We start from the raw sequence: 24,552 nt of genomic DNA, 5'->3' as shown, positions 1-24,552 counted from the left end.
CCAAACCACTTTGTAGAGATGCTGGCAAGAAAGTGGATCCAAAGGAGGAAGGGGAAAAGAAACAGGACTTAGAGATAAAGGAGAGGAGCAGTAGATGATTAAACTTAAACAAATGTACCCCCAGAGTGTTGGAACCATGCAATAATCACCACAAAGATCCCTTTGGAAAATGTGATGACAGATGATTTGGTAGCCTACTGCAGAAAATGGGGAAAGTGGTGCTAGTATATAAGAGGATTGAGACATGGGAACAGGAGCAAGATAGGAGTGGGAAAGATGAGAAACAAGAAAGGAGAAGGGGAATGTTGATGTGTAATCTCCATCCAAGGCTCTAAAGTATCAGGGAGTTACACAAAAACAGACTGGCCAAGAACACAGTGATCACATAAACAGAAAGAAGGTGGACACATGTGACAAGAGAGTAGCCCTGCCAAACAGCAAAGGAGCCATATATGAAGGGACTAGACAGAGGAAGATAAGTGCATCAACGTAGGACAAGACACAGGAAGATAAGTGCATCAACATAGGAATAAGAAGAATAACAAAAATCCCTCATGGCAATTGTGGATAAGTTAGTAAAGGAATAGAATATATGAGAGATAACAGATGGCTGTAGTGAGGGTGAGACAGAGATGAGAGAATTGGACCAGGAAAAAATCATAGTTTGTAAAAGGATCAGAGTCTTATGCCTGAATCAGAGACCCTACAGTCTTAGAATCCAAAAAATGGAAATTCTGATGTATAATATGCCATGAAAGTCAGCCAAATGTAGAGGAAAGAAACTGTTGAGCATGGACTTGAGTATCAGGTGAGAAAGGGATTAAATGATCCAACATTGGAGCAAAATAAAACAGGGAGGAGATGCAAAAGATAGAGAGAAGAAATAACATACCTGAAAAATCATGTACAAAAAGTTCAGATGAAAGACAAGATAGCTCAAGAGAGGTAGAATGGAAAGGCACAGCAAAAGCAAGAGGGGTGAAAAGGTTCAAACCTTCTTCTTGAGTAACAAATTCATCAACAAAAGAGATCTGACTGGGATTTTGGTGACATAGACAGCTGCATGAAAAAACACAAACTTGCAACATGCCAAATCCAAGACCTCCTCTACTAAAAGTGTGAAACCTGAAGCCACAGAAACATTAAATGTTGTTGTATCAATTAAGACAGGATACAACCAGAAGCTGTTGTAGTAATACAATCCAGCCTCATCTATCCAGTTAGATGTGGATACAACCAGAAGCTGCTGCAGTAATGCAATCCAGCCTCATTTATCCAGTTAGAAGTGGATACAACCAGAAGCTGCTGTAGTAATACAATCCAGCCTCATTTATCCAGTTAGATGTGGGTACAACCAGGAGCTGCTGTAGTAATACAATCCAGCCTCATTTATCCAGTTAGATGTGGGTACAACCAAAAGCTGTTGTAGTAATACAATCCAGCCTCATTTATCCAGTGAGATGTGGATACAACCAGAAGCTGCTGTAGTAATACAATCCAGCCTCATCTATCCAGTGAGATGTGGATACAACCAGAAGCTGCTGTAGTAATACAATCCAGCCTCATCTATCCAGTTAGGTGTGGATACAACCAGAAGCTGCTGTAGTAATGCAATCCAGCCTCATTTATCCAGTTAGAAGTGGGTACAACCAGAAGCTGCTGTAGTAATACAATCCAGCCTCATTTATCCAGTTAGATGTGGGTACAACCAGAAGCTGCTGTAGTAATACAATCCAGCCTCATTTATCCAGTTAGATGTGGGTACAACCAGAAGCTGCTGTAGTAATACAATCCAGCCTCATCTATCCAGTTAGATGTGGATACAACCAGAAGCTGCTGCAGCAGTAATGCAATCCAGCCTCATTTATCCAGTTAGATGTGGGTAAAACCAGAAGCTGCTGCAGTAGTAATGCAATCCAGCCTCATTTATCCAGTTAGATGTGGGTACAACCAGAAGCTGCTGTAGTAATGCAATCCAGCCTCATTTATCCAGTTAGAAGTGGGTACAACCAGAAGCTGCTGTAGTAATACAATCCAGCCTCATTTATCCAGTTATATGTGGGTACAACCAGAAGCTGCTGTAGTAATGCAATCCAGCCTCATTTATCCAGTTAGAAGTGGGTACAACCAGAAGCTGCTGTAGTGATACAATCCAGCCTCATTTATCCAGTTAGAAATGGGTACAACCAGAAGCTGCTGTAGTAATACAATCCAGCCTCATTTATCCAGTTAGATGTGGGTACAACCAGAAGCTGTTGTAGTAATACAATGTAGTAATACAATCCAGCCTCATTTATCCAGTTAGATGTGGGTACAACCAGAAGCTGCTGTAGTAATACAATCCAGCCTCATTTATCCAGTTAGATGTGGGTACAACCAGAAGCTGCTGTAGTAATACAATCCAGCCTCATTTATCCAGTTAGATGTGGGTACAACCAGAAGCTGCTGCAGTAGTAATGCAATCCAGCCTCATTTATCCAGTTAGATGGGAGTACAACCAGAAGCTACTGTAGTAATACAATCCAGCCTTATTTATCCAGTTAGATGTGGATACAACCAGAAGCTGTTGTAATAATACAATCCAGCCTCATCTGTCCAGTTAGATGTGGGTACAACCAGAAGTTGTTGTAGTAACACAATCCAGCCTCATCTATCCAGTTAGATGTGGGCCTATGCAATCAATGGCTGCATAGAGGGATTGCTGTATTACCAGTTATTATTGTATCTGGTCATCTCTGGGATCAAAGGTCTCAAGAGCTTAGTACATACCCCTATAATTCACCTTTCTATATTCCTGTTTGATAAAGAATATTAGAATAACATCTTTTCACTTTAAACACCTATTTTTGCATTCTTTTGTCTAAAATTTAAAATTATATACAATATTTTTGATTAACAGATAAATATAAAAGTTAGGAAAATGATTAACTTTCTGACTTTTCCTTGCATCACACAGTATCAGATACCAAGACATAGTGTTGTTTAGGTGCACATGTGGTTATACCTGGTGGTAATGGTACTCATATTATGAAACAACAAATACACCTTGTGGTAATGATACTCATATTATGAAACAACAAATATACCTGGTGGTAACGATACTCATATTATGAAAAAACAAATATACGTGGTGGTAAAGATACTCATATTATGAAACAACAAATATACCTGGTGGTAAAGATACTCATATTATGAAACAACAAATATACCTGGTGGTAAAGATACTCATATTATGAAACAACAAATATACCTGGTGGTAAAGATACTCATATTATGAAACAACAAATTTCTGCCATTTCCATGAATGATGTGAAAATGATGAGAAATGGCCATCACATGATTTGTAGTTGCTAGTTTCACTGAATGGCATTCCTCTATTTTCTAATCAAAATCAAATTTGTCAGCCTAATCATTCAACAACTTAAAGTTAATAAAAACAGACATCACACTCTTGAGAACCAAACTTTTCAAATTCCAGTCACATGTTTGGATGGGTAAAATTCTTCTTTTTGCAATAAAGGTGGGATAAACAAACTGTTTAGAAACCAAGAGGTCCTGGCTGCTGTTCTAATATTAACCAAACGTGGGTGATTTTATGAACAACATAAACTTTACAAAAAAAGAATTTATTAAGCCTAAAAACCACAAACACAGCATTGCAGTAGCATGTGTACAGTATGGCAGAACACAGACAATTGATTTGTCTGAGAAAGCAGAGTTCTATTTATTGCTCAATTCTTCTATTAATCCAGTCTATTGGCTTTTGCTCTGGTTCTGGATTCTATTTGATTATATAATTTTAAATTTTGTTGAGGTTGTTATTTTCCGACATCAGAAATCTAACTTTTGGTGATACAGTAGTCTTTATAACTCTCCCCAGTTCACTCCTTTATCTCTGTGTGGGTATTCTGACTTCTTTGTATTCCAGAGTAAGTATGGCTCTTCTGAATTTATATTTTCAGAAATAAATCAATTTCCAAACAGGTATTTACATCTGAAATACATTCCCAACCATCGTCACACATTTGGGATATTTTGTTGTTCTTCATAACTGCAACTATAAACTATAGATTAAAGCAGGAAAGCAAAGCTTAGATACATTATCTCAGCAGTAATGCAATAAACGATGTGGAAAGTGAGAGAGTAGAGCTCTTGGTAAGCTGAAGGTTGCTCTGCAGTGTACCAAGGACATTTACAACTTTAGTTAAATGACCCGTTAACAGTATGAAAGAAGCTCATAAGGAAAGATTTTCTGCATTTGAGAGAAATGTACCTGTTTGAAATTCATTTGAACTCTAAAAGTGTTAATATTTAATTAGAATTAATAAAAATGTTCAAAAGTCCAACTAAACTACAGACATATGAAAATTTAAAATTAGATTTTTAAAAATAATAGATAATAAAGTTAAAAATGATAACTATGACCCACCTGGGATTGTAAAGAACAGACTCCAAATGAAACATTTCCAAGTACTTAATTAAGGAACTCAAACAGCAGAGAATAACAGGTGGGAAATCCATTACTTTCTGTAAGTTTTGAGTTCTTTCAGTTTCAGAGCTATCTTGACTATCATCAGAGGTACACTTCTGATAAAATGTTGATATGATACTAAGTGCAGAAGTAAACTCAAATGTGTTGTCAGAAACCCATTCAATACGACAGCGATCATCAGTAGTAGAACTATTAAAAAAATGATAACATTAGATTCATACAGTTAAACACTGTTTAAAAAACATGATAACACATTAGATTCATACAGTTAAACACTGTTTATATAATATGATAACACATTAGATTCATACAGTTAAACACTGTTTAAAAAACATGATAACACATTAGATTCATACAGTTAAACACTGTTTAAATAACATGATAACACATTAGATTCATACAGTTAAACACGGTTTAAATAACATGATAACACATTAGATTCATACAGTTAAACACTGTTTAAAAAACATGATAACACATTAGATTCATACAGTTAAACACTGTTTATATAACATGATAACACATTAGATTCATACAGTTAAACACTGTTTAAAAACATGATAACACATTAGATTCATACAGTTAAACACTGTTTAAAAACATGATAACACATTAGATTCATACAGTTAAACACTGTTTAAATAACATGATAACACATTAGATTCATACAGTTAAACACTGTTTAAATAACATGATAACACATTAGATTCATACAGTTAAACACTGAAAAAAACATGATAACACATTAGATTCATACAGTTAAACACTGTTTAAATAACATGATAACACATTAGATTCATACAGTTAAACACTGTTTAAATAACATGATAACACATTAGATTCATACAGTTAAACACGGTTTAAATAACATGATAACACATTAGATTCATACAGTTAAACACTGTTTAAAAAACATGATAACACATTAGATTCATACAGTTAAACACTGTTTAAAAAGCATGATAACACATTACATTCATACAGTTAAACACTGTTTAAATAACATGATAGCACATTAGATTCATACAGTTAAACACTGTTTAAATAAAATGATAACACATTAGATTCATACAGTTAAACACTGTTTAATAACATGATAACACATTAGATTCATACAGTTAAACATTATTCTGATTTCATTTCACCTATTTTTCTCTCAACAAATAAACAACATTCACTTGACTGTCTAATATATACATAATATAATAATATGTAACTAAATCTAATTATGCTTCACAAGTGAAAACAATTGTGTTTTAGCTTCAAGCAGACTTAGTCTTACATTTGTCCATTTACAGGATTAGAAAAATGTCAATAGTTCTTGGTTACTACTCTATTGTTTAGTTTTAATGACAATAAGGTAACTGTAAGGGAATGTAAGTATAAAGACAGAATTAACTCTGATGTTAAAGTTAGCTTAGTTTAGTGGTACTTTATGTTCCGTTGTAAGTTTAGGACAGAAACTGATCAATTGGTGAAAACCTGGAGCTAAACTGTGTTTAGTATTCAAGTAGATGAATCCTTGCATATAAGATAAATGTTCAGTGCAACTGAGATCTACAATCTGTACCAGATAGTGACATACATATTAGGGAGGTTATCAAACTTCACCACATTTGTTACTCCAGAGTGGAAATAACATTCAGATATTTTGTTACATGTAGAGTTGATCATCATAAAATTCTGCACCTGGGATGCTTCTGGATCATCTCCAATCTTGTAGGCTACTGGTTTAGCATCACTTGCCTGCTTTGTTAGGGCTACAAACAGTAAGTGGATAATGTACTGCTTACCAAAAAAGATACACTAAGAAATAGTGTTCACACAGTTACCCATGGGAACAACACTTTGCTGGGAACTTTCACAATTCAGCAGGAGAAGAAGAGGAATAGGACAATGAGCTAATACATGATGTATGCTTAAAAAGTTCAGCAGATGTCACTAATCTCACATCATGATAGATTACTGATCAGGGAAAGCAAATTCTTCATTGAAAATCTCTCTGAATTTTGACATCCTACATTTTCAAAAAGTAAGCTGCCAGACCCTGACTAATTCACTCTCACTGACCGAGCAGGTGGGTTGGAAATTTAAGTTAGACATGGCACTAGCTTCAAACATTATAATCGCCCATCACTGCAAGTTACAGAGCTCTCCTAAGTTATCCACACGCACACAAATCACTGATGTGTATACTACTTTTAAGAAGCTAACAGAAGGCAACTTCTTGAAGTTAGTATCAGAGTATCAACACAGCTAAGAAACAGGTACAACCCCTGAAATATGGACTAATGCCTGTATCAAATCCTTGCACCATCCAAAACATAACTAACCAGATTGCTGAGGAAGATACAGCTCAAGGCTTGCCTATCAGATAGAACCACTGCTACTGTTGTCACTAGATGATTATTATAGTGAAAGAAAAACTTTGAGCAATGCTTATGACTTCTTAGCTGAAACAAGGAAGGCTATGAAGCTGGCCCAAACTCCTTGACTGTAGCTTTGGATCTCTAATATGAGTACAACACAGCCCATCTATCCATCCTTGTCAACAGGACAAACATCAGTGTTACATGTGTAAGATGGACCTGAGCTGGAAATTTGGAATCAGAGAGGATCATTGTCAACACTCCTCTTAAACACGTACATGAGGATCTAGCCTGCCTTAGCAGTTTAACAAGATACTATGTGCTAACCTTTGCTTATAATGTTCTATTTTATTATATCACAAAGGCCCTAGCAGAACTGAACTCAAAACTAAGACACAGCCATCCCTTAACAGCATGAACAAATAGTGCAATGACACAGCAGTAGTCATCAGTCCTTCCAAGCCAGTCATATTCTGCACACTTAATAACAGAAATGTTAATGACAACAAACTATCACCACCCAATGTGAGCAATGCTAATCCTCTGGACAAAACAAAGAAGTACCTAGAAGTAATCTTTAACAGAAAAGATCACCAATTGCATTAACACCATGATAATTAGAGCTATCAATATGCTGAAATTTGCAGTTAAATATAAAATTGAAGAACATTACCTGCTCAACAAAAGTCTTATCAGTTCCTTCCCAATTTATGTACTACCAATGATCAGTATAAGTGCTACACAGATGGGTAAGATTAACCCAATGACAACACCACCATTTTTAAACACAACTCTGTGCATGTTACTGAATTACACTCAAAACTTAAACCACTTTGCTATAAATGTATTTTAATGAAGTTACTTCAAAGTTTTATACAAGTTTTCAATTCCTTTATTTCAAAAGAAACCTCTAAAACAATAATTAAAACTTCAGTAATATCATGACCACAGTTAAAAAATATCAACATAGATGTGTGAGAAAATATAGACTTGTCTTGGTTCAGTCAGTCAAAATATAACAATAGAAGTTCTTGTGAATGTAACTGGAAATATTCTAAGAATAAAGAGAATCAAAAATAAGCCACACCCACTTTCAAAGTAGAAATTGACTTGTTAAGCTAGAATTTTATGTTCATTAGCATGCTTATGACTAAAAGATAGAGCAGGTTTAATTCTTGATAGGGCATTATTGTTATAGAAACATGCCTTTATACATCTGTTTTCAATCTTAGAGAAACAAGTATAAGTCCATTGTTGAGTGTGGGACCTTAGCATTTGGCAAATACTTTCTTGCTTTATACATATTAGACTGATAGACAGTTAAATTGTGTTTAGGTTTTACATTTTTAGTTGTTATTATTTGCATTTTAAAATTCATATTTAAAAAGTTTAAGTTTACTTCATTCTCTCCTATGTTTTCATGACTTCTAAACTCAAGACATGTACAAAATCATTTGTCTGTTGCTAAGGGGTATCTTTCTCAAAGAGTTTTTAATAATAGCAAGTAGGCACATGGTGATGTTTTACCAAAAATAATAAAAGTAAATTATAAGTGAAAAGACTGAGACATGCAATTACACATATGAAAAGGTTTTAACATATTCTACAGAGAAAAGTAAAACGTATGTACAGTCTTTTATATTTATTTTTTAAACGATGATGACGATAGATTATTTGTGATTTAGCAGAGGAAACAGAGAATGAAATACAAACATTTACCTTAAACTTTTGATATTCATTTGGGAGAATCTAGAGATCATACAAAAGAAATATGAAAACTGTAAGGTAATAAATAATATTTTTATACTGAAAATAAAATTACCTTGCATGTGAACTATTCAGAATGCAAGTGCAAATAACTATTTTTTTATTCAAATAGTGAAAAAAAAAATTCTGAACCTACATACTTTTAGAAAGTTTATGTCAAATTTAAAACAATTACATCCATTATTTTCATTTTTATAAGGAACTTTCATGAGAGTTATATAACCTATATGCCAAACATGTATGTTGCTGTAATGAGGTTAAAAACATACAAATCATCTGTTTAAGAGTAGTCATAACTGATTGTACATCAGCCATTTTCATTAAAGCAATATTACAGAACCCATCAGCATTCACAAGTAAACTTCACATTAGGGTATTAAAGTGTAAAGACATGGGCCACTATTGCTTTCAGTTGGAACATTATGGCTCTATAACGAACTTGCAAACACCAATTAACACAGTGCCTTAGGAAATAATCATGGGTGAACATGTGCTATGTAACCAACACCGAAATAATTCATCACCATGAAGCCTTCAATGTCCTCATTAGGATTAATGTTTGGCACCATTGAGATCTGTGTAAATCAGCTTAGATGGAAAGAAAAGTACAAAATAAGCAGAGATAAAGCTCAGGAAAACTCTTAAGTTTTCGTTTTGTTTTATAAAGACAATGGTGGACAGTAAACTGTCACCATAGTCATAGAGAGTTCCTATACCAAAGCCAGCAAGTGAGGTGGTTTAGTATTCATCATCTCATGGAATTACAACATTTTGCATATGGCTGGTGGTGTATTCAAGCTTCTTAGAAGCAACAAAAGAATGGAACTGAAAGCCATAAAAAAGTTCTCTGGATTACTGAAAGCATCACACCCTAAGGATAAAGCACCACCAATATAATATTTGTGAATGATTCATGGGTAGTACTGTATAAAATTCAGAGTGGTTGGTTACCAAGTGGAAGACAGAAACAAATGCAACTGCATTATAAGACCATCACTTAAAAGAATATCCAATTCATGCACAGTAACGATAAACCAGGAGCTCAGAAGACCTTTTATCAGATCACAAACCTATTTGGGAAGATATCAACCTGTTATGCAATAGTAAGGTAAAAGCAGCAACTGCAGATTTTTTTCACTGTTCACAGGTAATGATACTGCTATATAACAAAGTAATTCATGGTGTAGCCAGGAAAAGCAACAGATGTGGAATCAACAGGAGAGTATACAGTCAGAAGGACACTAGTAACATCAGTAAAGAAAGACTATCCTGCCTCTACGAGAAGTCAACATCTGTTGGTACAACCCATGGAACTGTCATCTAGTACTCACACCAACTCAACTATGTTATATTCATACATATCTAGTTGTCTGTAGTATATTGAAACATTTAATCATAAAACCAAAAATACAATATCCAAATTGTGAACTAATACTTTTATGTGTTGGTTAAAAATTATCTTATATTCTGTATTTGTGAACAGTGAAAATCTACTGAAGAAATATTTAAAAAATATTCCCTACAATCTACAAAACATTCAAACATATTTGCACATGATTCTAACTGAAAGTATACTTTGGAAAACCAGTATAAGGTAAACAATTCTGATAAAGTCCAGATGTACAGAAAACCTTACACAAAGAAGTGTTTGTAACTCATGTTTCTCATCACAAACCTTCTAAGACAATAGTAGTTACCAGAACATAAATCTAAATTATATTTACAATTTCAAGAAAATCCAGAATAAAGGATTAAAGTTTTTACAGCCCAAATTGGGACTCAATGAACAACTCAAATTTATTTCAAATTACCATAAGAAAGCAAAAATGGGTCAAATAATACACCTCACTAGTACAATGAAACACACAATGTTGAGATGGCCAATTCCACAGATGAATGACTGAACTAAGGTGGACTTACAAACATTTGTAAAACAAGTACTCAACAAGAAAACTTAAAAAGCTAAGTAAACATTTAAAGAAGAGGTAACTGTATCTACAGGTACATATATACTAATCATCAAATCCAAGCAAAAACTTTTCATGTGAGAAACTGAGGCATGAAAGAAAAGGTTGATATGTAATTCAAAACAGCATGCACCTGTTGAAATGCAGTTTAAACTGAGAAACTATACCATGTTTTTATGAGATATTTATAAAGCATTTGAAGTTATGAACTAATAGAGTATCTTGTATCTTATACAGTAATAAAGTATCTTGTTTCTTAAAAAATGTACCACTTAGGTTTTAGACCAAAGTGCTTTTCATCTATAGATATAAAAAACAAGAAATATTTCTAAAAAAATAATTGATCCTACCTTAATGTTGTTATTTCCTTGACTAAGTTTACAGTTTGTGGAGAGAGCAGTGTTTCAGGTAAAATTACTTCTATAGGATGAATATGAATTAGACAGCTCTCTAGTTCTGACCTTGTATTAGAATCATGAAAACTGCTGTATAAGACATCTCCTGTAGCTGGCTGAACAGCCTGCAAAAGAAATGAAGGACTCTTTCATTCTTCAACTACACGTACATTACAATCATTTTTAAGTTTTCAAGAGAACACTATAGCTTTAAGATAAATAAAACAGACAGACCTGCCTCCTAATGAGGTATTTGTCACAAAAACCAATACAGTATTCATACATCCAACTTACTTTTTTAGCAGCAGGTAGAGAAAATGAGCGAAATAAGTGACTGTAAAACATGTGGTAAATAAAAACAAAAGAAATGTATTAAAATATTTTTAAATGTATAACAAAAAATCTTTCTTGAAGCTTTACATGTACAAACAAGTTCATCAGACAAGAGAGAACTGCATACACCCATGATCAATGAATGGAACATATGAAATGAATGTGGGAAACTGACTGAGGTGGAACAAATTGATCACAGGCTGCCAGTCTCCAGTTTTCTTGGGTACTACAAACAGGTTTGGTATGTTCAGGAGGAATAGGTTCATATAATAGTCAGTCACAAGATACGTTATACCTGGTAAATCCAAAAATGATTCACCCCACCTGTTTCCTATGTGAGTGTGCTAGTGGAAGATATGATATCTGAAATGATAACTTGGGACTTCAGAATTTGTTGTACAAAGCTAAAAATCAATCAAATGTCTGATGATAAAAAATAAAAAATATCTGAAAATAGTAACTGTTGAAAAAAACAAAACAGAAGGTACACTTTTGAATAATAACTTCAAAAAATAAACAACAGTCATGAAGCTAATTACATTCAAAGAGCACTAAAAATGTCTTGACTACTGTCAAAATAGAAGTGATAGTTCAGTAGAATCAAACAGCGGAAGTCACATGGCAGGAGAGCATGTCACATTCTTATTAGTGGAAGGTAATCACATGAAGATTTATATGCAAAATTTATGCAAATCAATCGATTGTAAGATAATTAGGAGCTTAAGATTTGTAGAATGCAAAAAAATGTTTTGTATATAGAGGGAAGCACTGAACGAGAATGGTTACTTATGTGAGAGGAGATAAAGAACCATATCAAAACTGTCATTTCCTTGATTCTATTCTTTCTCAACAACACTGTTAGGTTGAAAAGGAGAACTCACCATACAAACACATGAAACATGCTAGCTTCCTCTGAAATAAAGCCTGTACCTGTTCCACAGATAAAGTTGTACCAGTAGTGTTGTCTTTTTGCTCAGGCATCACATTTAAATTATAAAGTTGGAATCAATCTAGTTTTCAAATAAGATGAATTAGTAACTTTGTTCATGTAATACACAGAATGTAATGAACTGTGAAAAGAAAGTTTCACCAACATAACGTTACCCGATAAAAATTGGTAATATGAAATAAAAGAGCAAAATAAAACAAATGACAGATGGAACAACTAAAAAAAAAAGATAAATCTTTATTCATACAAAGTAAAGTTTAATCTATGGGCTAGCTTGTTGTTATATTGTATGACTGTAACTGTCCACTAGGATGAACAAAAGAATATAAACGTGTATATACCAGACAAACAGAGGATAAGACACATCTGTATTCATTTTCATGAAGATGTACCAACTTTTATTCCTGACTGAGGTTCTAATGCAGTACCCCACAATCCTTAGATTACCAATGTGAATGATAATCTATATATATAAAACAAAATGTATGTTTGTTTGCATCCTAACTCCTCTGAATCTATTGGACCAATCTCAACCAAAATTTGTATGCAATCACTATGAACTATGGTGAATTTCCTGAGTGGGTTAAAATCAAAATTAACCCTATTTCTGTTTTGAGATATTTATACTTCCAGCTTATTGAATCAATCTCAGAAAACCTTAGCTGATAGGTACTTTATACAATGTTGAATATTTTAAAGAGAGACAAGGTCAAAGTAAGAAAGCTGCTGGATTGTTTCTCAAACAACCATGCTATTTTTATGGTCAATGAGATGTAGGGTGTTAAAGTGTGAGATCAACTTAAAGTTATAATTTTCCTACACTAAAATATGTATTTAACAAGTATTTATTTCTCTCACATGCACAGCTATTCTCATTCAGTGTTACCCTCTGTTTGTTAATTTTTTTTTGCATGCCACAAGCCTTTAACTCCTACATACCCTTTGATTCATATGGTTTAACTGATTTGTACAAGCAAATCATCATGAGACAGATCTCCATTAACCCTATCATGACAGGTCATGTGTCAAAAACCATGTCACTGCATTTGTTGACTTGCATTCCAAATTTTATTCAACTACTATTTTAAAAATTTATGTAATTATATTTGGTACCAAGCTATAGATTAAAATTCAAATTTACATACTATACATTATAATTCAAAAGTAAATATTATAAAACCACACCTCAACAACGGTCTATCTGTATCATGTGGTATGTTGAAACTAGCACTGGTTCAAATTAGATGTTTGTTATGTTAAAATACAAAGTCTATAGTTTTGAATGAATTAGAAATTCAAACTACCAATAGTGAAAACCTAGTATAGGATGATAATCATACCATCAGTAGGTCAACTACAACTCTAAACCCAGCTGCTGAGAACTGACACCAATGTGGGATCATATCATCTTTACCTTAAATTTAACCAACAGGAGGAAGAAATGGCACCAACAAACAGGGCACATGTGAGAAAAGATAAATACATAGATATTCCACTCAAATCAAACAAACCAGAACCATCTCAAGTGTAGTAACATTCTTGACAAAGACACATCAAGGGGTAGTGCAAGAGGAAAAAGTAGAACAAACCATCAAGTGCACACTGCAATCCACAACAATGGAATAATGCACTCAAGGAGAACTGACTGAAAGACCACCCTGATCACATGTGTGAGAACTTATGTTGATCAGTTCAGCTGTAAATCTAGAAATCAACTGCTGGGAACTGACATGCATGTGGGGATAAGATGAAGAATCCCATTCAAAGGGATGAGATGAACTGCATTTATACTGGCACATTACACGTGCAAGAATATCATGTTGAATTGTTCAGCTATAAATCCAAAACCCAACTGACAAGAACTGACAGCCATGCAGGGATAAGATGAGGAAACCCAACTGATACACAACATGAGTGTGGACAATATACTGACTGATTCAACTCTAAATCCCAAACTAAACTGCCGGAAGCCAATATTCATGCATGGAGAGGTAGAGGAATACCAATCATTACAACAGCACACTCCAAAGCTGCAACATCCCATTGAACAAACTTATGCACAGATGGAGCAACTATTTGGAGGACAACTCATTTACATCTGCATACTACTCCCAATTGAATGATCCATCACCCCAGCAATCTGGAACTGGAAAGTGCTGAGGACTCTCTTACTCCACTGTGAGAAATAGGGGAAGAGAAAGGTGGAGGAGAGTCTTGAAAATGTTTACACCAGAAATAGTGCAATGGGTGACTGCAAAATCCTATACTGAATAGCAAACTAAACTCAATTTAATAAACCTAAGAAATGGGCAGCATTCCCCTTCTGCTTCACTCATGGGTCAATACAGTCTAGAACAAGCATTTTTAGGAAGCAAATGTATTACAAATAATAACCTATGAGAGATCTTGTGACATACACATCTCTAGTATAAGGAACAGTACACAATAGTGTGCATTTAGTGGCCATGAAAAATATAAAAATTAAATCAACTTAGCCTTACAGTGCAGATTGGTATACACATTTAAGTGAATGAAGTATACCTAGCCAGGCACCACTTGCCACAAAGAGATATCCAGATCTACACATGGGATAGGCCCATGAAAGACATATGTAATGAGAAAAAGAAGACTTGCCAGGTTATATTATCACCAAATTTGTCTGAAGAATGGCAACAGACAAACAATAAGAATCAGCAGCATATAGTGAGAGACAAAAGTACGTGGAGTGGTACACATGAGGAAGTTCTTCCATAGAACTATTCAGATAAGACACCTAGGAAAAAGGTGATTAATTTGATAGGAAAACACCAAGAATAACTGACAGGAAAAGGGGACAAGAAAGAATAAGTCAATTGAATTAAAAGCTAAAGCCAATTAGTAAGAGTGAAAGGAGAGAGATCACAAACAGTTTCCATGGTAGAAATAGATGGGAACAAATACGACAAAAGAAAACCATGCGAGTAACATAAATAATGAATAGCATGAACAGGACACAGATGTCTATCTGAATTGAATCTGCAATAGGGGTTGAAAATGGGAGGAAGAAAAATTGGCTAGAAGGAGGAATTACCATCCCAATCCTACAAAGACTTGAGAAGAAAAGATCAGCCTGGATAAAAAAGAAGTTAAAACGAATGACACAATGTATGTGAAACATCTATGGCAAGCCTGACCAACCATGTCCACAAGCCAAAATGAGAAGAAAATATGGCTTAAGGAATGAACAAAACATGGAACAAGAGAACAATGATTTAAATGGAGGTAAAGTAAGAAAGTGAAGCACCACACTGACATCCCAATCCAGAAAGGCCATGAGCTGTGGAGGGAAAATAATCCACACAGAATGAAAGGAGAGTAAGAAGGTATGGGAGGCAAAAAGTTTATAGTACCCAGAAAAACAAAAAGTGTGTAATAAAGCCACTTGATAACCTGAGATTGAGGAGAAAAAATGACCCCTGATCTAATAACAAAGTGAGATAATCTATAATAATAGAAACAGTGAGACAAGCAAGGTAGAACACACAAACCAAAGATCAATGGTAGACAATGTTCAACTTATGTGGATAAATCTCCATGGAAGTAGGTCAAACTATGTGCCAACCACAATGCTACATGCCATGAAAAACAGAATTTTTTTAGATAAGGACCTGATAAAAACCACTTATGGAGAAGAAGGGTAGCAATGGGACTGAGGCTGCCTTAGAAGGGATGAAGTGCTAGAAAGAGACAATGTTTGGTGCAGATTGGGTTTGAAGCAACCACAGAAACTGTGGCTGGGTCAGCCAGTAAGAGGTAATCAGAAAGAACTGACATGGAGTGGGTAATAGAATTCACCATGGGAAAAAGATATAAATAGGAGGATACACATAAAGGAACTTATTTGTTCAATCTTGACTGAATACATCAACAGCCATGGCAAATGGATGAGGCACCAGAGACCAAATCATAGGTAAACTGGTATTGTGGATAACGGTAAATCCTTCCAGATGCAGGGTACCCATCTGAACATATAACACTGGAAAACCTGAGGAGCTAAGGATCACTCCATCAAATAAATTTTATCAGGGTGATACATATGATCAGAGACAAGGTTGAAAGCATCCAGAGCAAAACACACAAGTAGATGAGTGCTGTGTGTGAGGGTCCAAAAAACAGAAGTTCAAACATTTGACAACAAAAGAAACTGTACCATTGTTTGTATTGATCTAACCAGATGGTTGTTGGCAAAATAAAGAAAATGATCCAAAACCTAATGGACAGCAAGAAGCTCCAAAATATTACTATTGGAAAACCATTCTGTCGTATACCATTGAACTGAAGTAACTTGCTGTTCGACACATGCACCCACAATCGTAAAGCATCTGTGAAAATGTGTAAACATTTATGTGAGAAACAAAGTGCGAGCTTTGTCCAACCATCAATGCAGATCATCTACAAGGGAAAAAAGAAGGTAATAAGGATTCAAGGGATTCCATGCAAAGTTCCATTGATCGTGAAGTGTCCATTCGAAGGATCTCATATGTGCATGACCCATGGGATAAGTGACATTATAGAGGATCACATCCATAAAAGATAAATCCTTGCAAGCAGTAAGAATGTGTGTTAATGACTGCCAGCTCTATTAAATAGAGACAAAGATAAGTGTTAAATAAAACACTCAAATGAATAAGATTGCATGACCCATGGGATAAGTGACATTATAGAGGATCACATCCATAAAAGATAAATCCTTGCAAGCAGTAAGAATGTGTGTTAATGACTGCCAGCTCTATTAAATAGAGACAAAGGGTAGGAGGTTGGCCCCTAATAAGATAAGTGTTAAATAAAACACTCAAATGAATAAGATATTTGGGTCGGAGTGAAAAAAATTTCTTTGACTTCATCAATCAACTGACCTGAGCCACCTTCAAAACAAGCAGATATATGTGTCAAGTAGGTTCCAGTTCAGAATAACCCAATTGTAGCAAGTCACCCATATAATGGTGATAGAACAACCCTCAAATGTACCAAAGTTTGGCAAAAGCCTTGACCACACATCAATAGATATCCAGTGCCATTGCAAGCCTTAAAGGAAGAGTGTGAAGTTGATAAACCACCCCATGATGAATAAACTGAAGATAGCATTTCAAGATAGGAATGTGAAGATAAGCATTCAAGATATAGACCTTGGTCATCCATAAACCTGAGAGTGAGAAATGACTCCACAGTAAAACAAAGTAGCACCAAGAAGTAACTGAGACAAATGAGCAACCAATGAATATAAAAGTTGACTGCTGTCTCACAGATTATAATTTGGACATCAAAGTCAGTGCTGGAGAAAATGGGCAAATTACAAGTCCTGTAATATTGAGATGGCAAATGAACATGGAACAAAACTGCATCTCTACCCAAAAGATCCCAACAGAAGGAGAAACTACACATGTCAAGAAAGAGCCAAAGTCACCAAATGTACCAACAAGGATTTAATTAGGGCAAATGTATCTTAAAAAAAAACATCCAGTGGATTGCTTCAGAGATGAGGTGTACGATGAACAAGTACTGTAAGACAGACATGAGAAAATTGGGCATGGAACAAGGGTACAGTCAGTGTCTGTCTGTAAAATGGGTAAAATGGATTCTAGTTACTAAGAATTAAGAAAAGGAAAATCAGCCTGATAGTAGGCTAAAGCACATTGATCTGAAGCCTCAGGAGAGTGAAGCATGCTCATGCCATCATGTAACTAAAATAAAAAATTCTCAGCATAAGCCCTAATATCACAAGAAAGTAGAAACACAAAATACTGAGAGGAAGTAGTATCATAGAACAAGAAAGGTAGAAAAGTCTAGGAAACTGAGAAAAAGGATAAAACAAAAAAATACCTGGGAAACCACATCCAAAACAGACCTAATGGAACTTGGGAAGACAAAGCAAATTTAGATGGAGAAAAAATTATTCTTCATCCCTAACAGGTTTGGTATATTCTGGAAGAAGTTGGACAACATCAGGAGAAGAGAGTTGGCTCAAATTATCATCAATCTTTCAATGAATAATGTCTGGCAATTCCAAAGTTAAGTTCACCACCTGAAGCCAGTGTAAATAGTGATTGTAGAAGGTATAACCTCTGACATGATAACATGCACTTCAGAACTCATAATGTAAATTTAAACTAAACACTAATCTCTTGGTAACTCATAATGTAAATTTAAACTAAACACTAATCTCTTGGTAACTCATAATGCAAATTTAAACTAAACACTAATCTCTTGGTAACTCATAATGCAAATTTAAACTAAACACTAATCTCTTGGTAAAGAATGAAAAGCATGAAAACTTATAATGTTCTATAAATGGATTGAAATGGAATAACATGTTGACTAAATAAGCTTATTAAAAAAAAAAGGAAACAGAAAAATAAACACTATGAAAGTTCAAAATTCAAAGAGAATGCTAAATAAATGTCCAAACACAAGCACTGTCATACAAGAAGTGATAAATAGAACAGCATAGAGGGAAAATTGAGTCATGTTGGTAGGGGTAATATCTAATGGTGGAGGTTTGTCACATAATAATTTGCAAGCATAAATCAGTTAAACCAAGTGAAGTGAAGGGCACAGGAGTAAAAAAAATAAAAAGCTTGTGATACACTAAAAAAAATTGGCAAATTGAGACCAGTTCTGAATAGATATGTATGTGAGAAGTAAGACACCTTGTCAGAAATCATTACTTTCTGGGAGATGGAAAGAAAACCACAAATGGTGTTTCTGAAAAAGCTTTTTTATAATTTTAAAATTTTGAGAAAAAGCTTATGTTTATGTTGTACCTTTGAAATATATGACTGCTGTTAAATTCACATTGCTTTAAGTTTTAAACATTCCTTGTCAGATGACAGTACTTCAGCTTGTTCCAAATAAAAATATTAAGTGGAGATAAATCTCCAACTCATCCTAAATTAAAATAAACATCATCATTCCAAAAGATTAAAACAAAACAAAAATCAACAGAGTATAACAGAGAAAAGTCTCCAAGGAGCAAGAAATGTAACTGTCATTTAAGGTAATGAATTAACATAAGGTTTAGGACCTTCATACATCCACTGTATTATTGAGATATTGCTACTGGGTTCAGTCAAGATTTACAAAAGTCCAGGAATTTTTAAAGACCCAAGCCCAGATCAAATTAGTTGATATTTCTTTCAACTGTGAGAATACATGTAGTTTGTATAAATCTGCAATCTATTTGGATTATTTTGAGAAACCTCCAAAACCACAGGCAATTAATCTAGTTTATTTTATTTTTTCCTCACATTACTGGTTTATTTGAAAACAATGAAAACAATCCTCAAACACTATATAGATTTTTTTTGTGTTTTATTTACAAGAATGTTTTAGCTTTATTTCAAATATTTTACACAATAAACATAAAAAAACATTTCAAAATTTGAACAAAGCAACATAAAGGGCAAAATGAAATTTCCCCCAATCTTGAACTGAAAGGCTATAAGGAAATCAGATAGCCAATAGCAACCATTGTAAACACTTGGGCTTCTATTGTGTAACTGAATACTGCAGTTTTATTGTTGCCTTTATAATACACCCATTGCCCCAAAGTCAAGTGCAGAAAAGTTTTTCATGAAAACATGCTACTAACCATGAATCCTTGGAACCATACTCTGGATATGCTATTTATTATTTGGAATATATAATTTTAATAATAAAATTCAATAATTTACTTTTATAGCTCTAAAGGGATTCATAAATTTGAGCTTGTAGAGTGTAAACTCTGATGAATCACAATAAAACTTACCATAACACCTATCATTACATTTCCTTACAATCAAACTTACCATAACACCTATCATTACATTTCCTTACAATCAAACTTACCATAACACCTATCATTACATTTCCTTACAATCAAACTTACCATAACACCTATCATTACATTTCCTTACAATCAAACTTACCATAACACCTATCATTACATTTCCTTACAATCAAACTTACCATAGCACCTATCATTACATTTCCTTACAATCAAACTTACCATAACACCTATCATTACGTTTCTTACAATCAAACTTACCATAGCACCTATCATTACATTTCTTACAATCAAACTTACCATAACACCTATCATTACATTTCAACAATCAAACTTATCATTACATTTCTTACAATCAAACTTACCATAACACCTATCATTACATTTCCTTACAATCAAACTTACCATAGCACCTATCATTACATTTCCTTACAATCAAACTTACCATAGCACCTATCATTACATTTCCTTACAATCAAACTTATCATTACATTTCCTTACAATCAAACTTACCATAACACCTATCATTACATTTCCTTTTTTCTCAGCTGTTTCACATACAGCTGTAAGAAAACCGGACACACTGTCACCTACAAAGTCTAGAACTTTCTCATCTTCTTCATTGTTTACACTACTGGAAGTAGGGCAGATGTCTGTGTGAAAAAACATTAAGAGAAAATACTTTAAAGCATAGTGCTTTCCCTTGTTAAATACCACACACAAAACACACATGGCTACGGCACACAGTTCTAGCATCAGAGTATTATGTAGGGTTAAGTCTAAGCTCAAAATTAAATTTTTGCAATAATAATACAATAGCTTTTTACAGAAATATTAAATAGTTAAACAAATTAGTAAAAATTAAACACTTTTTTGAATAGTTTTATAATGTTGGTGAACAAGTTTTTACATGCAAGGGGTATAGTACTATTAGAGTAAAAAGAAACAAATTTAGTTATAATGACCTTATTTTATTGGCCAACATATTCCAGCTTCTGTCTTCTGCAGATGAGTAATTATTGTAGAGAAGGAAAACAAATGGATCAGAGAAAGATATGGAAGGCAAGGTGGTTAAAGTTATATGTGATTCCTGGATAAGGTATATGGTTAGAGTAGTCCGTGGGATAAACAGGGAGAAAAGAATCAGATTATGCTACCAATAGACACAAGTTGAGAGTATAATTGATAAAGCAGGAGATATGATAAAGGGGTCTAGCAAAGATGCAGTTCGTTTTAGTGCATGTAGGGACTAATAATGCAGGGAAAGGTAGATCTGGAGAATTAATTTATTAATACAAGCATTTAAAGTAAAAGTTCATAACCCAATATGGTTCAGAACTAACTGTTGGGATGAAGTTATAAATAGGTCACTAGGACTAAATGCTAGGATTAGGTTAATATGCAAGGATTAGCAGAATGGCTGGTTGGATTTAAAGGTCAGTTCAGTGAAAGAATGGTGCTTTATGGAATAGATAGTTTACATTAGTTTATGGTAATTATCATAACCTGCCAGGGAAACTAACAGGTAAGTACAAGAACTACCATCAGTCACCTGAAGTTGGCCTTTCCAGTCCTGGTTCCAAGTTATGTGTCATTATGGCCACTTTTAAAAAGTAAAGTAATAAAAGTTTTAAAAGACATGTAAAAAAGGTGTTAAATGTATAAATTAAAACACTTAAATGACATTAAAAAGATTAATGGCCTTTAAAAAACTAAAAACTTTACCAAGGTGGACAGTGTCACTCTCACCAATAACACTGCCTAACGTTATGGACAAAACTTGGGACAGAACATGTTTAAAATGGTGCATTCAACAGTCGTAACGATGGCAAGAAAGTAAAATGTGGCTTATTGTGACCTGAGTGTTACACAAACTACACACTGGTGCATCAGTTCCAGACAAAAGAAAACAATGAGCTAAAAAACTGTGACCAATGCATAGTCTAGTTAGAACAACTTCCTCTTTCTGATACTTACAGAAGCTAGATGCTGCTCAATGTATCTTGTGTTCAACGACTCACATGAGATGTGAAAGTCACCGACATAAAGCCCATTTGCAACAGTGAGATGGAGTTGTTCAGTGATTGCATTAATCTTTATACTGAAAAGTGTGACACTCAAAATACAGCCCTGAGGGACTCCAAGTTCCTGTAGAAAGGAACAGTAAAGTGTTGAACCCACACGAACTTGAAATCTCCTGTCCATTAAAAAATGTTTCATAAAAATGGGCAAATGGCCACGTAACCCACAAATGTGGAGGTCTCGCAAAACACCATACCTTTATGTTGTGTTATAAGCCTTCTCAATGTCAAAGAATACAAGATGTTGTCATTTGAGAAAGGCTTCTTTGATTGATGTTCAGCTCGACCACAGTTAGTCTCTCTCAAAATTATAGGAAAATGATCACTGCCTCCTGGATTATTGTCAATCCTCCATGAAAAATGGGAGAATAATGAAGGGGAGCAAACTGAGAGATCAATAGCAGTAAAAAACTGACTAGGGGCATGAAAATAAGTAGAAGAACCAGTATTGAAAAGAGAAAAATGTGATCAGAGAGCATACGCTCTACAGAGCGACCCCTCCTATCAATAACAGCACTTCCCCAGAGGGGATGATGTCCATTTAAGTCCCCCAGGATTAAAAACGGAGACGGCAACTGTTCAATGAGAGCATCAAGGTCTCCAGGTGACAGGTAGAGAGAACAAACATTAATGGTATGACCCAAGGAAACATGGATGGCTACGGCCTTCAAGGGTGTGTGGAATGATAAAGACAGGGTGGGCACATGCTGATCAACCAACAGTGCCACCCCTCCATGTAATCATCCATGACACAGCCTGTCATTTCTGTACAAAGAAAGCTGCCAAAAGGTGACTGTATTGGCAGGTTTCAGAAACGTTTCCTATAAGGAAAGACATACAGGATGGTAAGAAGCAATTAGTATTTTGATGTCATTCAGATTAGAACGTAAACCTCGACAGTTCCATTGCATCAAGGTGGCCATTTTTAATGATGTGTAGGTGAATTAGCTGAAGATCCTTTCTGTTTATGACCATTTCTTTTTTCCTTATTTAAGGGAGGTCTATTGACCTCCATGGATCCTGCCCTGCATCCATTGGGCAGGTCTTTGTTGTTGGAAGGGGATTCCAGTGACTGAGGATGTGAACAAATTATTGTTTTGCATCTTGGGGTGAGAGAAGAAGATGTTTCCAAAGAAATGCCTGTACCTGGAACCAAAGGATGTGGATCTTAGAGTTTGTTCGAATGTATGGAAGGGACAGAGATGGGTGTAGAAGTTGATTCATCAACTTTCTTTACCATGGAGGTCAAGAGGCTTTTCATTTGTTTGGAGAATGATTCTCTTGGAGGCACAGAGAGATCTATCTGCACTCCCGCTGTAGTTGTGGAATGAAGTGCAGCAGCATAGTCTGAGATGAAGTTGTGGACAGCAACTTTCGAGCCTCTAGGTAAGTAATGTTATGAATCATTTTCACACACCACCTCTTTTTTCTTCCAAACATTTAGGGCAAAAACAGTAAAAAAAGTAGGATGGGTGAGAGCCATCACATCGATAAAATGCAGGGCTGTTTCATACTCATAGGCATCATGGTCCTTGCCACCACAACGAGCACGGCAGGGAACCACGACATGACGTCTCTGAGCGACCAAACCTCTGACACTGGAAACATCGGAGAGGGTTTGGAATGTACAGCCATACCCTACAATTAAGATAATCTGCCTTGATGGTGGCAGGTGCACATCGTGATGTAAATGTCAGAATGAGGACACTGATCAGTATCATAATTCCATCTTTGGGAGTGGAGATATGCCTCACTGCAGAAACTCCTTGAGTAGAGAAACCAGCGAAAATCTTTCACTCAGGGATGTCCTTCAAATCCCTCTCAACAATAACTCTTCATGATGAATTCAAAGTAGCATTAGATGTAACTTCAATAGGTATATCCCCAATTGCCTTTGAATTCAAGAGGAGTTCACTATGTTAAGATGTGGATGTTTCCACCAATATATCTCCAGATCGAAGCTTCTTTACTGACTCTCGAGAGCCAGCAAGTCCCTCCAGTCCATTCTGAATAAAAAAAGGGGGACATTTGCCCTAAAGGTTTCTCTGAAAGAGAATGTAGGATAAGAAAATGAGGTACAACAGATGGTACAGATGTTGAAGATTGCTGCTCAGAAACTTCAAGACATAGTTATTTACCTATTGACTATTTTTCACTATTTTATTTAAATTTTTATTTGGAGGATCCGTAGAAAAAAAGGAAATTTCAGTTCCCACTGACCCCACTCACCATGGAGTCCTATGAGGGGACACACTACAATGTCAAGCAAGGACACTGCAGCAATGCCAGGGTTTCGTGAGTACTATACCCAAACACCAGTATCAGACACAATGTTCACAACACCTGTTGAGAACTTCCAACACTGATACTTGATTGACCCTAGCCCAAATCAATCAGC

At 35.0% G+C, this 24,552-nt stretch overlaps 1 protein-coding gene across 1 annotated transcript in view; it reads right to left on the bottom strand.

Moving 5' to 3' along the window:
* The window catches only part of LOC143248205 (DNA mismatch repair protein Msh3-like), a 109,405-nt gene that overhangs the window by 75,211 nt on the left and 9,642 nt on the right, over positions 1 to 24,552 (bottom strand). Inside the window, exons 4-7 of the mRNA XM_076496638.1 lie at positions 20,587 to 20,726; positions 10,946 to 11,115; positions 8,581 to 8,610; positions 4,430 to 4,681 (exon numbers count right to left, since the gene is read on the bottom strand). Coding sequence (XP_076352753.1) covers positions 4,430 to 4,681; positions 8,581 to 8,610; positions 10,946 to 11,115; positions 20,587 to 20,726 — 592 coding nt within the window. The remainder of the gene's footprint in view (positions 1 to 4,429; positions 4,682 to 8,580; positions 8,611 to 10,945; positions 11,116 to 20,586; positions 20,727 to 24,552) is intronic.

This window comes from Tachypleus tridentatus, chromosome 4 (assembly GCF_004210375.1).
Source record: "Tachypleus tridentatus isolate NWPU-2018 chromosome 4, ASM421037v1, whole genome shotgun sequence".
NCBI classification, from domain to species: Eukaryota; Metazoa; Arthropoda; class Merostomata; order Xiphosura; family Limulidae; genus Tachypleus; species Tachypleus tridentatus.
Note: the sequence above shows the minus strand (reverse complement) of the source record. Positions and strands in the feature narration are given on the sequence as shown.